Below are 14,840 nucleotides of genomic sequence, written 5' to 3' on the forward strand. Positions count from 1 at the left end.
GCTAGAGCTGGGCACATAGGAGTCTGCATCATTGACTCAAGTCTGTTTAGGCCTTTGCTTTTCCGGCCATAAAAGAGAAGATGAAAATCCTTCCCCACTGGGGTCTCAGCAGGCCCAACAAACAGGAGTAACGCTAGGAGCCCAACAGGTCTTCTGATGCCAAGCCTTGGCACTTCCAGTCCAGGGGTCCCAAAGCAATTTCAACATTAGGTTCTTCATGCCACCCTGTGTTACAGACAGGCAAACAGACCCAGGCTCTTTTGCTGACCTTCCCACCATAATGCAGCCCATCAAGTGACACCGCTGAGAAGAGCTTCTCATTTTGGCAGCTCTGTGCACCACTTGCACCATTTAGGTTATCTGCATGAGCAACCTGCAGGACTCTCGCAACCATGTGGGAAACTAACTTGGCAGAAGCTTGTTGGAGAGTGGATGCAGTGTGGTGTTAAAACAGCACCAGTGAAATTTGGCTAGCAAAGACAACACTAATTCCTGACTTCAGCTGGAGGACCCAGCACTAGGCCAAGCTGTTACCCACTTTGCTATCCTCTGTGTAGATGTGGGAACAAATGATCAGGCACAGGCAGCAGAACAGAAGGACAACCACACTCTCACCTATGTCTCCCCTCTTCTCCAAACGACAACAGTTCTCTGGCTCTCCATCAGCTTCCTGGGTTGCTTCTCTATCACATCAGCATGCAGAATGTGAGCAGGCAGCAAGTGCTAACTTGTACAGTATCAGTTCTCAGGCAAGAAATTCCCTACCCCCAGCCACACAGCATTCCTACAAGCATTACAGGAATCTGCACCAAATAGGCTTGCCACAGTGACATTTCATCCTGTTAAACAGTCCCATTCTGCCTCCCAAACATCCTGCGGGAAAGTCGGCTTTTCAGAAGGTGTCCAGGCCCCTAAGTAAGTCAGGCACAGAATAAATCAGAAATCCACATTTACGAGCAGTGATGATGTTTCAGTAATATTGCTATTTCCTGCAAAGTTCTTCATAGTTCAAGGTGTACAGTGCTCCCAGCACAGACGTTTGGAGTTTCCTCACTCCAGTGTCCATGCTGGAGGCTGTCAGTCCTCCACCACTGGGGAGAGCTACCTTGAATACTGTGAGACTGGCAGATCAGGGGCAGGGTGGGCTAAGAGATATGGGAATTATTCTTTTCCCCATCCATACTTTGCTAACGGCAGTGGAGGAAGAAAGGTTAAGGGTTAGAAGGAACACCTACAGAATGGTCTCAACATTTAGGGAGACCATGGCCTGTTAATTCTGGAGCAGAGCTGCACAGAGCCCTGGAGGGTGCTTGTGGCAGCTCCACTCAGCTCCCTCACACATCTGCTCCAGAAGTACTTTGCAGGCAAAGGAAAAAAATGGTTCCTGTAGTATATTAGCCCTTTGGAACAACATAAGCTCACATAGGACTTCAGGAAAACATTAAGAGTAGCATAAGTTTAGACAACGTAGTGCTGAGTGCTGGATACAGCTCTATCTTATGTCTTTAGACACAGCAAGAAATCTCTGCGGTATGACACACTGCTCAGAAAGCAGTAGTTTTCTTTAAGCAATAAAGGCTTTCAATGCAAAAAAAAATTTCCAATGAATTTTGGAAGGCTTATGAGGGATGAAAGTTACCCAACACTCTGCCAGGAGAAGCATCACATGACACTGACTGAGCTCCTACTTTCTTTCTCTTGTGATAACCCAGTGAACACATCTGAATACCACTCCTCCTGTTCCAGACTTGGACAGGAACAACCCAATACAGACAACACATCCAGATCACCACTGGCATTCTAGGCCATGAGTACCCAATTGTTTTACTTCTATTACCTACCCATATCCATTGCCTACCCTGATCTGTCCTGGTGTCAGTTTTACACACCACTTGTGGCCGAGTATGTTGGGCTGAACTATCACAGTGCAAAGAGGAAAGAGTTTGCCTCTTATTTCTCCTGCCTAGAATCCTGCATCTCCCACCAAACAACACCTAATCATGTGAAGGGTCATAAGAATGAGGTGTCTAAACTGTGAATAAAAATATGCAATGTCTCATTAAAATCAGCTACAGTGTCGCAGCCTTGCAAGGTAACAAGTGTACCTGCATTTCAAAGAGGCCCTCAGGGTTTTCTGGCGAGCTACAGACTCAAATGCTGTATGCTGGTAGATTCATTTAGATGTTAATTAAAAATAGGAATAGTAATATTGCTGTTCCACGATGGGCTATGAACACAGTTTTTGTAAAAACTAATCCTTTAGAATTCTTTGACTGCATCAGCGAATATAGCAAAAGACATAGTATCATCAAGCACCAGAAATATAAATTCCAGCCTTACACAAAACCTGACTTCCATAAAAACATACTCCAACTAGAGCAAAGCTTCGACATGATTCATGGTAAACACTCCACTATTTTGTCTACAAAAACAAACAATAAACCAAAACATTTGTAGTGGGGTTTTCCGAGATACTTAACCTTACAATAGTAATGAAGCTTTTATGAATGTCATTTTCAAAGAGTCTTCTACATACATAACAACAAATTAGCATAAGATAATTGTATTAATACAGCTAGTTTGTTTTAGCTAGCCATCTGAGCATCCTATGAAAATATCAATGTATGAAGTTAACTACTCAGGAAACTGCCATGAACTACAAGATTGTCAATATAAAATCCAAATCTCCAAGCACTACTGGGAGTCACAGCGTTACCAAAAAGACCTGTCAAACTGCTGGATTCCTCTAGGCTACGACTAGCGTGGGACACAGGGACAGCAGGCATTTGGGGGCAGCTTACACACAATGTTCTCATTAGGTGAACATCCTCACTCTGTGCTGACTCCTAGCTACAAGATATTTATCCAGTTTGCATGTGAGGATTGTTGCTGAGGTGGTAAAGGCATGAATTTCAAAGGAGGTGAGAGAGCATTCTACAAACACCTCTTACATTATCAATACCCTGAATCTATCCTTGGAGCCACATAATTACGTGATAGTTACTAAACTTTCGGATGCAGAAATACCCTTTGCAAAAGTTAAAGAGGTGTAGGTTGGTTTATTAACATCCTCTGAGTCTCATTGAAAGGGACAAAGAAAAAAACAATGAAAGACTGAGAAAGAAGTTTTTTTCAGGCTAGGAAATCACTAAGCATTTCCTCTGTCAAAAAAGAGAAAGCAGCAGCAAGCAACAGCCACTGCTCAATGAATAGTTGAAGAGTTGTACCTGGTAGAGCCTGTGCAATTTAAAGAGAGCCCAGAAAGACACTCCAGGAGGAGCAGATACCTTCTGCTGGTGGGTAATGAGTCAGTCAGTTGATTAGAAAACAAAGCGTTCCTGGAGACAAGGCTGCCCCTGTAGCAGCTGAGCCACCATTATGCTACAGTGAGCTGTTAAGCCAGGTGTGGTGACAGCCTGGTAAGGTGTGCTGACTCCCTGTCAAGTGTTTAGTTACGTACCACCCACAGTGACAATTGGTTAAAAGGGAAGCAGGGCTACCGCTGACCAGGTCTGGATACTGTTGGTGGGTTCGCGCCTGGACCCACCTCAGGTGAGCAATGAAGTCACGTAAACTCTCTTACGGCAGTTCACAGCAGGGTCGTGCAAACCCCTTCTGGTTTTGGCTCAGGCAGGCTCATATTCCCTGAACCTCGGTCTTGAGATTTTTATTTCAAATACACAGGCCCTCCAAGCATAACCACAGCCAAGATCAGCCTGGTTGCAAGTCAAATGTTCAGATGGTTTCCACCCCAAATCGTAAATCCCAGCCTGTCACCTGGAACTGAGCCCATTCTGCTCAAACCTCAGCCTGCATTTAGGGGAAACTTGACCCTGGTTCACTGAAAGGTTTGCAAATCCAGCCCATGTTCTGGGTTTGTAACAAACCCTCCAAAACAGGCAAAATGCCCTTGGTTTTAGGGTTCATCTGGACCTCGTTGTCAGAGTCATGGTGTCATCTAGTGGTGACAGCTTGTAGGGGCATACACTCAGTACCCACCTCCACTTCCCAACACCCACACCCCCCCCTTAGAGTGTAGTGCAATCACAGGTCCTGTGAATAACTTTCTCCTGAAGTGCATCAACATTTTGAGAGGCAGAACAGTCCCACCATTTCAGCAAAAACCATTCACACTGCAAGGAGAGCTTTTTGCAAAGGCTCCCTAATTAACTAAAGGACAAGTTTTGCTTTTCCTATCGCTTCTACACAATTAGTAGACCCAATCTCCTGGGAAAAGGGCAAACCACAATAACTTTGAGGGATAAGAATCAGCAGCAGGCTCCATTGTAAAAAAGTTTTAAATTTGAGAGTCATTCTCAGTTGCATCTGCTGAAACATCACTTCTACCTATACCATTACCAATAATACTCAAAAATCCTAGTAGTAGATATTAGAGGAAAAAGGATTCCAATTTCCATTTGTACTTTGCGAGCTCCCTCACACAGGTACACAGATGTGGCAGCTGATTTTAGGATTCCCAGTTTACATCCTATTGGGTTCAAGTTCCCTAAGAATTGAGCAGCCAAAGCAGCTCCCAAATTCAGAGCACATCTTTTGCAAGAAATCAAGCTCCCTATGTCTCACTTCAAGCATTTCTAAAGGGATTTGGTCCACTGTATATCCCATGTGACAGGGTTATGGCAACATAAATTCCTGCTCCTTGATGAAGCTGGGAACCGGTGTACCTGCTCTTAAGCCTGTTCTGGTTTTAAGGAACTTTCAGCGAGATTTAAACTTAGAAGTTTTACCTTTTGGCTGAGACTAAGCAGGAACACAAACATAATTGGTTTTCCAGGCTCAGCTGATGGGTAGGAACTCAGTTACCATCAGCACTGTTCCCATAGCCTCAGGCACTGCACTGAGTCACTTGTCCCACAAGCTGATAAGAGCTACATCTCAAAGGAAAGAAAACTCTCTTCAAATTGGAAGAAGGATCACAGTGTCAGCAGAGAGAAAAACTAATTTCAGCATTGTCCTGGAAACCAACTGGGTTTTCAGGTTCCTGAGGTCTTTCTGAGGTTTCATCACAGATCCAGCTAAGGTTTCCTTGGCAGGTTTGTCTTCTTACCTAGAGCTTAATCCCTCCCTCTGATCTAGTCATCCTGTCTGCAAGCTAATGAGCTTGAAATTACTGTGTATTTGTTTGCCCCTCTGTTTGAGCTCTGATCTGTGGCACAACCACAGCTATAGCTGGACTTGCTTCTTTCTTTATTGTCTGGGGTTGCAGCCTAAAGGCCGGGCTTGATGCTGAAAACATTGAAATTCAAATCCCAGTTTACACGTGGGGTGGGGAGAAAACACTTTCCAGAGCCCAGGTTTCTGTTGGGATCCATCTCTAGACAGTGCTTTTCAAGCCTGCTAACAGCACAGACCAGGGCTATCTTCATGGCAGAGGATTCCAAACACTTGATCCCACCTTTGTCACAGACGGCACGGGGAAGACTAACCACTACTTGCCAGGACTTAAAATGACCACAGGAATTATTCATAATCAATGAGCTCTTTACAGCTGTACTGATTCAAATTGTTTTCTTCTCTTGGACCTGTTTTCTTCCCCCATCCTACCACCTGTGTTCTGCTTATTCTGTGAGGTTTAAAGATTTCACAGTGCCATCTACCCACAATGTCTACTACAAAGGTGAAGCCCAAGGCAAATTGCTCAAAGGTAAGAGAGAAGGTTAAGTACTGCTACGTGGGGAAGTTTTTATTTTTTAGGAAGTACTCATGAACCTTAAAATAATGGACAACTTACATCAGAGCCTGCATATGGAGCACCTTTCACCCCAAAGCAGCTTTCCAAAAAATGTACGTGCACTGAGCTACAGAAATATAGTCACCTCCAGAGTTGAATAGAGCCGCTGCTCACGCAACACAGTGCAGTAATAGTAACTACTACATCATCCACAACAAACCTCTGGGTTTTTGGTAAATGCACTATGGATTTCTGCATGCTTGCTATATGAGAGGAGCCCATATATTTAAAGGCTTCACCTGAGACAACAATGCAGAGTCAGCAAAACACACTTCATGTCCCTCAGAAGGTCAAAAACCTCCCCAGCAGAATATGCCAGAATACAAACTGCCAGGCTCTTGAGCAATTTCATATCTGATACTCAGGTACTCGCTAGCTCTACCACTCAGTGCCTGCCGTGACAGATATGTCACAACTAAAGGTCACGGCAAGGTTTTCCTTCCAGACTTGCTCGCCTTACAGGAAAGGCAGATTTGTTTCCCCTCAATTGCTCGGTCCGTGTGTCGCAGGCAGTCACCATCGCTTGTTTCGGAGTGCCCTCTGCCGCTCAGCCCACAGAGCTACGGGGCTGCAGCTAATGAGGCCGAGAAAATTAGCGGGATCTCAGTTAAGGACAGGCAGCAGTCAGCACCATGCAGCCTCACATGCAGCTCAGAGACCCCGTGGTAGAGCTGAGACCGGAGCTCAAGGTCAGCCTCTAATTACCAGAGGTCTAAAGGCAACAGGTTTGGAAAGCACTGCCACCTACCAGGGCTGCACAGTTGGTTTTCAGGGGGAACTGTACCTCAGCTCACCTCCCACACCTCACAAGGCTCTTGCCCTGTTCTTCTCATCTGGGATCCCAGGCAGTAAAGGCCCTTGCACTGGCACTGCTGGGACCCTTCCTTGTAGCCATGGGAAGCAGCTTTACTCTTCACTTCCACCCGGCCCAAGTTATCCACAGGAAAATAGGAAAGCTGACTTTAACACTGTCTTTGAGTATGCCATGTGCTGCCCAGCAGATTTTAGTCTTTGTTATATGGGACAAGCAAAAATGCCATGTCTTAACACCTAGCCCAAAACCTGGAGCCAGGAATCCCTTTGGGGGTCAAGGGGCCTCTGAAAACTGCACAGAAACAGTTTCTATCTAGGTGGTAAGAGATCAGATATTCTAGAAGGTTCTACTAACTTACAACCTCTAATATTTGGCAAAATTGTTTAGTCAGTCGGTTATCCTCACAGCTCCAAAAATCCTCACCCTTCGCCTCCCAATACTTTTTCTGTTCACACTGGAACAGACAACCAGACCTGGCACTAAGATTCAAGTTTCTGATTCTCAATGCCAAAACACATGCTCCTGCCATTTGTGACTTACCTAGGTTAATAAAGTTCTTTCAAGCACAACACCCATAAGTAGCTTTATTAGATCACTTATGTACAATCAGCTACCACACAGGCGCAGCACTGTCCTGCACAAGAAACAGCTTTGCAATACGTACAGAATTCTCTGTGCAATGAGGTCGGGTACTGTGAAGTTGCTAGGTCTGTGCTCCAAAGAGCAAAGTGAAGTTCTCAGCACGGAAATGGTTTGCATGTGCACATGCAAAGATGTACACATACAGTCTTCATCTGTATGCTAACAGCAAGCATCTTAAAAAATATTAGATGCATCGGTCAAAATATAACTCATCGAGTCTTGCACTGGGAAGGAGAACTATATGACAGCAATATATGATTTTATCTTTTTGTTATCCAGAGGCATATTATTCTTCATAAGGTATCACTCCTGTACCTCTACACAGATGGAATTCCATGACTCGCCCCTTCTTACACCAGGATCAAAGTCACCACCCCATGTTTACTCCTAATCAATACACACAGCTTTGACTGTCTCCTAGATTTGCTACAATTCAGCCATTTTTTCCCCTCCAACAGCAAAGCACAATCTGTTTTGCCAGTCTTGTCATTGCAAAGCTGAGACAACTTGCTTAACAACAGACCAAGACGCTTTCCTAGCTCTGTATCTGTTGCCAAAGAGGGGGTTTTAATTCCCAAAGGTGTGTGTGGTGGGGTGTGTGTGTGTGTCAGGGTGTGTAACACAGTCTTTGTGTGAGCACTTACACCCACACTCCCAACAATCACTCCCAATTCCCTTCCCCTTTTGGCTGCCAGGCTTCCCCTGGGAAGAGATACCTGAATGCAGTCAGGTAGGTAACTTCTCCCTTCAGTGAACTGCCAGCCATTGTTGTCCACCTGTATGATTACTGTGATTGCTTATCTATGTCACTGCCTTATTCTTCCTGTTCTGCTCCCCCCCCCCCGTTGCAAGCAGCAGAGACACGCATAATGTTCATAAACCTTAACACAAGCGTGTTCTCAGTTCATTGCTACTACAGTAAGCACTGAGACTAACCATGGCAGTGTTAACCCTGGAGAGGGACACGTTAGAATAACAAGACTCACAGAAACACTATCACTGCTGTTAGGCAACGCTAACGCACCAGAAATAAACACAAAGGCATCACCTAGAACTACAAAGCTCTAGCAACAGGGCTGCTGCAGTTGCAGCAGCTCATCAGAAAAACAGTCCTTTTGGGGCAGTTGTGCTATTTAATAAGCCAGGTGATCCCAGGACTGCATGTTATCAGAGCTCATCTGCTTTTGCCAGCTAAGTAGCTTATCTAATAAATACACTATGTCACCTCACAAATCTTGCTTCTTCAGGATTGTAACTCCTGTGACCTCCCAAATGCAGAATCCTTACAAAAGCACAAAAAACCTCAAACCAACCAACCCGCCACTGACATACTGTAGGTAACAGCCTTGGGTAGGCCTCCTTCACACCAGGCCTGGAAACTGCAACAGCACCTCCAAACATTATTTCAAGGTGCTTTCAGTAACAAGGTTCTGTCAGAGAGCCTTTATCTATAAATAACCCCTGTGCATGCTTTCTCTGAGCATGCCACATGCTGCCCAGCAGATTTTAGTCCTTGTTACATGGGACCAGCAAAAATACCATGCCTTAACACCAAACAGCACAAACACATTATTTTTCATGTCAGATCATTATTAATCATGCTTTTAAGCTGTATCTACATTCAGGACAAATTCTTTTGTTTACTGCTCTTTTTTTGACAGCGTTCATGTGGAAAGAAGGGGAAAGGATGGACATATTTATGATGAAAAGGTAAAAAAAAAGTCTAATCTGAACTGTTCTGTTAGCCACAATCCCTTCCCCCCTCTCCAGCATTTTCCAAAGAGGACTTTAGCTCCTCTGCCCAATGTCTGCTCATTTCATTGGCTCCTCCACCGAGTTCCCATTCTCTGGCCGTATCACCCCTGATGCTATGCAGCATGTGCTGGTGCCCGCAGGGGGTACGGCAACCCTGCGCACCAGCCAGAACATCACACAAGGCACGTTGGGCTAATGGAGGTGGATTGCTGCGCTTCAGTCTCTAACACACATAATGAGATTAGCATTTGAATAGTGCTGATCAAGTTACCAGTAGCACTGAACCCTGGGTCCATCAGATGCAAATGAATCACTATAAATTTTGCTCCTTTCTTAAAGGCTCTTTATATGCACGGCCACCACAGAAAGAACTGCAGTGGGGACAGCCAGGGAAGTCTGTCTCTCACTGTGACCTGGGATTTCTGAGAGTGGAGAAACCATGGGAGCATCTCTGCTTAGATTTTTTTTTTTTTTTTTTCCCCAAAGAGCATTTTTTTTCCCCCTCTTTTTGAAGCCTCTTTTCTCCCAGGGCAGTGGAGGCATCAAGGACATATTCTGGCATAAGGTTCAAGGACACAGATCTTCAGAATTACCTTCGTGTACATCTTAATTCTATCTGTTCTTAATTACCTGAGCAACTTCTGAAAGTCCGGCCAGCCTCCTCGCATAAAGGGCATATCCTTCCCTGGTGGGAGGATGAAGGTGGCATGAGTCTATGTTATCTCCAACTGCATTGATTCAGTATCTCCAAAGTGCTTGCAAAATACTGGAGCATCTTAGTGTTCTCACCTCCTCAGTCTCCCTGGAGGAAGATACAGAACACATCTCACTTAGGAAGAATCAGCTTTAGGGTACTGCCTTGCACAATTAAATGTAAACTACCTAATCCCCTCTGTATCTCAATGGATGCTCAATTATAGAGAATTTTCCTCCCACCTCTATGCTGAGGGAAGGAACCCAGAGGGGAGGGGAAGGAGGCACAGTCAACTTGTGAAAATGAAATCTGCAGATGTCACCAGCTGAGCTTTGGCACACACCATCACCAGAAACCACAGTGAGAAAGTCACAAGAGCTCATCTTTCCTACTAACATGGAATTTTAACACATTCACATTTCCACAAGCTTCATAGCAGAAAAGAATGATAACAACCAAGGGATCTCAAATGCAGTCAGTTTTAAAGAGCATACTGCAAACCAGCTTGCTCTTGTGATAACTGCAGTTGACCTCTACATGCAATTGGCTCCAGGTGCTTTCATTTCTCTGGATAAACTTGACAGAACAAACTAAGATCATGTCAGCTCTCCAGACAGCCTGACTGAAGTATGTAAAATAAGCAAGCACTGTGAAGAACACTCAAACTCACTCATTTTCTGATATAAAACCCTGGACGGCTGTAATTGCTTCTAGCAAATTCTATACATCCTATGCTAGAACACACAGAAATTGCTATGTGGGTTGAGATTTGCAGCTGGGAGTGGCTTTCTGAAGTCCAGCATTAGCAGAGCTCCATTTATTATTCCTAATAGCATTATTCACCAGCTGATAGTCCCTTCTAGCCCCAGATATTTCTAACGATACTACTACAAGCATTTGTTAGGAAGTTCACACCAATTAGCATTCATTTATCCTGTACTCATTCAAGAGAGCAACTTCTGATGCCATCTCCATTTATGCTAGCTCTTGATTGATCTTCTCATCATAAGGCTGCTTGAGACACTCATTTGGGTTTTCATTTTACATGGTGGATTTATTTTGAGGTGCAGGAAGATACATGCACATAAGCATTAACTTGAATTAGCAAAATATTAGAACTCCTCACCACCTCCCCCGAGAAGAGAAGCCTTCACACCTAATCAATCCACCTGCTCCCTGTTACAGGAAAGAGGTAAGTATATCACATTTGTAGTGTCAATCAGCTCCTTTTCCTGTGGAGCCTGAATAGGTACAACTAGCTACAGAGCACAAAAAAAAATACTCCATGTCCCAGTTGCTTGTATAATAAAGCTGAATTAAATCAATAATTAAAGCAGTTCTTGCCACTACTTCTCCCCAGTGAACCTTCAAACGTTTTTGGAAAGCCAGTGGCACCTCCTCATTTTGCTGATGAGAAAAGGAGCTCAGAGCCCATCTTGCTGTGAGATACCCACCACAAAGGCAACAGACATTGGCACAAAACCCATTTTAACACCCGTGGAAAAAGTGCAAGACATTTTTTAATTAAACAGGCAGATTGCAACCCTTCTTCTGGGAAAGGGCCTGGCCCCCAACCTCACAGGCAAAGCCCAAACAAACTGCCCTCGCTGCTCCCTCTCCTGCCCCTGCCTCCCTGAGCTGTGAGCACAGCAGTGCATCTCCCTGTACCACCGCAGCAGCATTCTCTGGCAGAGGCCTCATTGGCCAGCCCAGCTTTGGACCAGCTGCCCCTTAAGCAACTCCAGCTGCCCTAGGCCAAGCAAACACACTGAGAGTTTCTTCAGCAAAACAGGAAATCACCCAGCAAGGTTCAAGCGCTGATTCAAAGGTGCTCAAAAGAGCACACTACTAAGGATAAGATGTTGGTGCAGCCACACTATCGGCCCTGCAGGGCTAGTACCCACCCGTCCCATCACACACAGACTGCACTGCAAGGCTCAGCCTGCCGCCAGCCACCCAACTCCCAGGTAACACCAGGAGCCTGGGCCAGGCAATTACAGCCCAGGGTCCTTCCCCCTGGGGCCGGGGCCGCCTTTCAAAGACCCAGGGCCTTGTGTGGATGACACTCCTCGGGCTGTGGCCCCTCACGACACACCCACGCCCTCAGGGCCCAGTCCCCTCGCTGCGCAGCCTCACCTCTGGGCTGAACCAACCTCACAGCGCGGCCCCGCCTCAGGGCTGGGTCTCCGTCACGACACCTCCGCCCCTCAGCATTGAGCTCTTTCGGGACTGGGACCCTTCCAGGGCCGACTTCTCCTCAGGGCTGGGCCCTCGCCTTATCGCGACCCCGCCTCAGGGCTGGGTTGAGCCCCCTCAAGGGCCAGCTTCTTCTCAGGGCGCGATTCTCCTCAGGGTTGAGCCCTCTCAGGGCGCGTGCCCGCCGCAGCGCTGCGCCCCCTCAGGTGCTCCCGGTCGCCCGTCAGCTGCAGCTGCGGAGGGCGCGTGCCGCTCCCCGCCTCCCCCCGCGCGGGGCAGCCCAGGCCGCGGGGCAGGCAGCGGGCGCCGTGCACGAGGCAGCAGCGCAAGGCCCCTTCCCCCCTCGCCAGCCGCGGGAACCGGCCCGGGCCGGGCCCTGGCAGCCCCTTCCCGCAGCAGGAAGGGAAAAAAATCCCCTCAGGATGGGACCGTCTAAGTTTCCAAGAGCACATTCTAGAATGACAAGCGTGTAGAAAGATGTGTCCCAGCCCTGGGGAGGGCAGCACGGGGGGAGCTTTACCTCGGTCCGATGTTTCAGCTCCTCGGTACGCAAGTCTCGCACAAAACATTTCTTTTCTGAATAAACAATGTCATTTAAGACAGACGAGAAGCTGAAGAAGAAATCTGATTTCTCCAGTAGAAAGAAAGGTCACGATACAATGAACAGTACACAACCGCAGAATGATGTAGTATATAAACTAAAACTCAGCGCATGGCAAAAGATTTGCAACAGACAAAGTCTAAGGTCTTTTATTACATTTTATAGATTAAATATATCTTCAGTAGAGTCTCTTTTTTTAAAACACACAAAAGGAAAAATACATTCTTCATGTACATATGAAATATTGACCACGTAGCAGGGACCACGTACAGTGCAAAGTACGAACACAGCTACATAGACATCACCACCTTGGATGATTATCAGGCCTTTTCTACAGTAAAATAAGAACAAGTCAACATTTCTGCTTCCAAAGAGAAATCCATATCCTTCCCTTCCATGGCATTTTGTGGGATTGTGCAGGAAAGGTTTTTCAGGTTTTTTCTTTTTTTTTTTTTACTTTTTAAAGGTATTATAAAATTGTTGCATTGCATGAAAAATTATCAGTCTCCACAAGCTTTACCTCTTTCACACATTCATAATCGTAGCACAATTTTTATTGTGATTGCAGCCCAACTCCAAAAATCCAGGGAAAAACAGAAATATCTATAACCTGGTAAAAAGAAAGGAATGAATCAGACTGATTGTTGCAATGTCCAGGGAACATGTACCCACATGTACACACATACACAAAAGATGGAAGATAGCGAGGTGTGACTGAGCATCTCCAATTTATTACAGGTTTGGAGTGAGGGCACGGGGTCGCACGTTTCACTTCAGCAATGAATCTCTAGTGTCTCTCAGTATGGGATGTCATTCTGGTAGTACTGGATCATGTCATATGTCCTACTCCTAGAGAAGAAAAGCAAAGCCAGAAGTAAGTAGGAAGTTTATACCCCTCCCCCCCATTGTCACAGAAACAAACATCAAGATTCCACAGGAACAAAATATGGGTGAAGGAAATTAGCTTTGAATGCTCTGAAGGCACTGTGAAAGTCCAGTTACTGTTATGAACAGCACAAGTCATCCTGCTGCTCTTTAAACTAGGTTAAAAAAAAAAAAAAGAAAAAGTATTTCCTTGCTTTTCTAGTGTGGCAACAGCAACAAAGGCTTGGATAAGCCAGAAGCATCTCACATTGCATTGGCAGTTTGTTTTATGAGAAGGAAATGCATAATGAACGAAGCAAGACCATCAGGGTTGCATGGAGACAGGATTATGCGGAAATAAAAGTAATTTTAATTGAGGAGAATGCTAATAACGAAAATAAAAGTGCAGGGGAAATAACAGCATTAATAGCAGCATCTCTGATGAGTGACTGAACGAACAAATCTAAGCCTTGTTAGAGATAACTCAATTATCCATGGGCAGAACTTACTCAGGTCACAGACTAACCATGCTACAGGTAGAGAAGTTCAAGCTTGTCAGAACTAAGCTGGCTCTGGGTATTCACACAGCAGTGTGACTCCCTTCCTAACCCCCAATATTAATCTAAGATTCTGAGCAGATGCACCAGCAGGCACTAGAAAATCCAATTCAGTTCTAGCAGGGCTGTATCTGAGCCAGCGAGCCTTACTGGTTTCAAGCTGACCCCATATGGAACTACACCAGAGTTTGTATGAGACTCTCCAATATATCCCACAAAGTCTGTATTATCTGGGATAATAATAGAACATGCACTTATGATGTTTAAGCATTAAAATTATTTTATTTGAAGTATTAAATGTAATAAAATTGCATTTTACATGTCCCTCCCTTTCAAAAGTTTTGCACAAGATACCAAACTATTTATATACTTGAAGGGAAAAAAACCACAATTGACTGGCTAGCTGGTGATTATGTTGATTTTTAAATTGCTAATTATCTGATAGAACTGATTATTCCATTCAGTATACTGAATAGCAGGTGACAAATAAACATGGCTCAGCTACAAAGACATTCAAAAACCACACTGCCACTGTTCTCTACTTGACGCATTTTCCCTAGTCAATATTATACAATAAATAACATATGGTCTAGGAAAATGATTAATGTGTTAATGTAGTATCAAGTCATGAAGAGAAAATTAGTAGAAAGATTAGAACTCATTTCTAGAGAAGTCAAATATACTTTTGCACAGAATAGCAGCTTTGAATTTCAGGAGGATATTCAGTCAACTTAAGGCCTACAAGCAATTATAAAAAAGATTTTGAAAAGCCACTGTAGGCCTGTTTCAGCTTCATTCTTACTCAGACCAATGGACCATGCATATTTTTTTTTTAAGAAACCTTCTCATTAAAAGATAAAAGGGAACAAGCTTCAAGATCAACCTCTCACCATTCTGACCAGAAGGCATGCTATTCCTGTTACCATTCAATAGCATTCTTTACTATTTGTCCCTTTATCCATAGA

The 14,840-nt window shown here is 44.9% G+C and overlaps 1 protein-coding gene across 2 annotated transcripts in view; it reads right to left on the reverse strand.

Annotated features, from left to right (window-relative positions):
• Positions 1-12,888: 12,888 nt before the first annotated feature.
• The window catches only part of PI4KA (phosphatidylinositol 4-kinase alpha), a 63,532-nt gene continuing 61,580 nt past the window's right edge, over positions 12,889-14,840 (reverse strand). For both annotated transcript variants that reach the window (XM_075769591.1, XM_075769589.1), the window contains exon 55: positions 12,889-13,303. In XM_075769591.1, coding sequence (XP_075625706.1) covers positions 13,252-13,303 — 52 coding nt within the window. In that variant the 3' untranslated portion in view covers positions 12,889-13,251. The remainder of the gene's footprint in view (positions 13,304-14,840) is intronic.

Source organism: Balearica regulorum, chromosome 17 (assembly GCF_011004875.1).
Source record: "Balearica regulorum gibbericeps isolate bBalReg1 chromosome 17, bBalReg1.pri, whole genome shotgun sequence".
NCBI classification, from domain to species: domain Eukaryota; kingdom Metazoa; phylum Chordata; class Aves; order Gruiformes; family Gruidae; genus Balearica; species Balearica regulorum.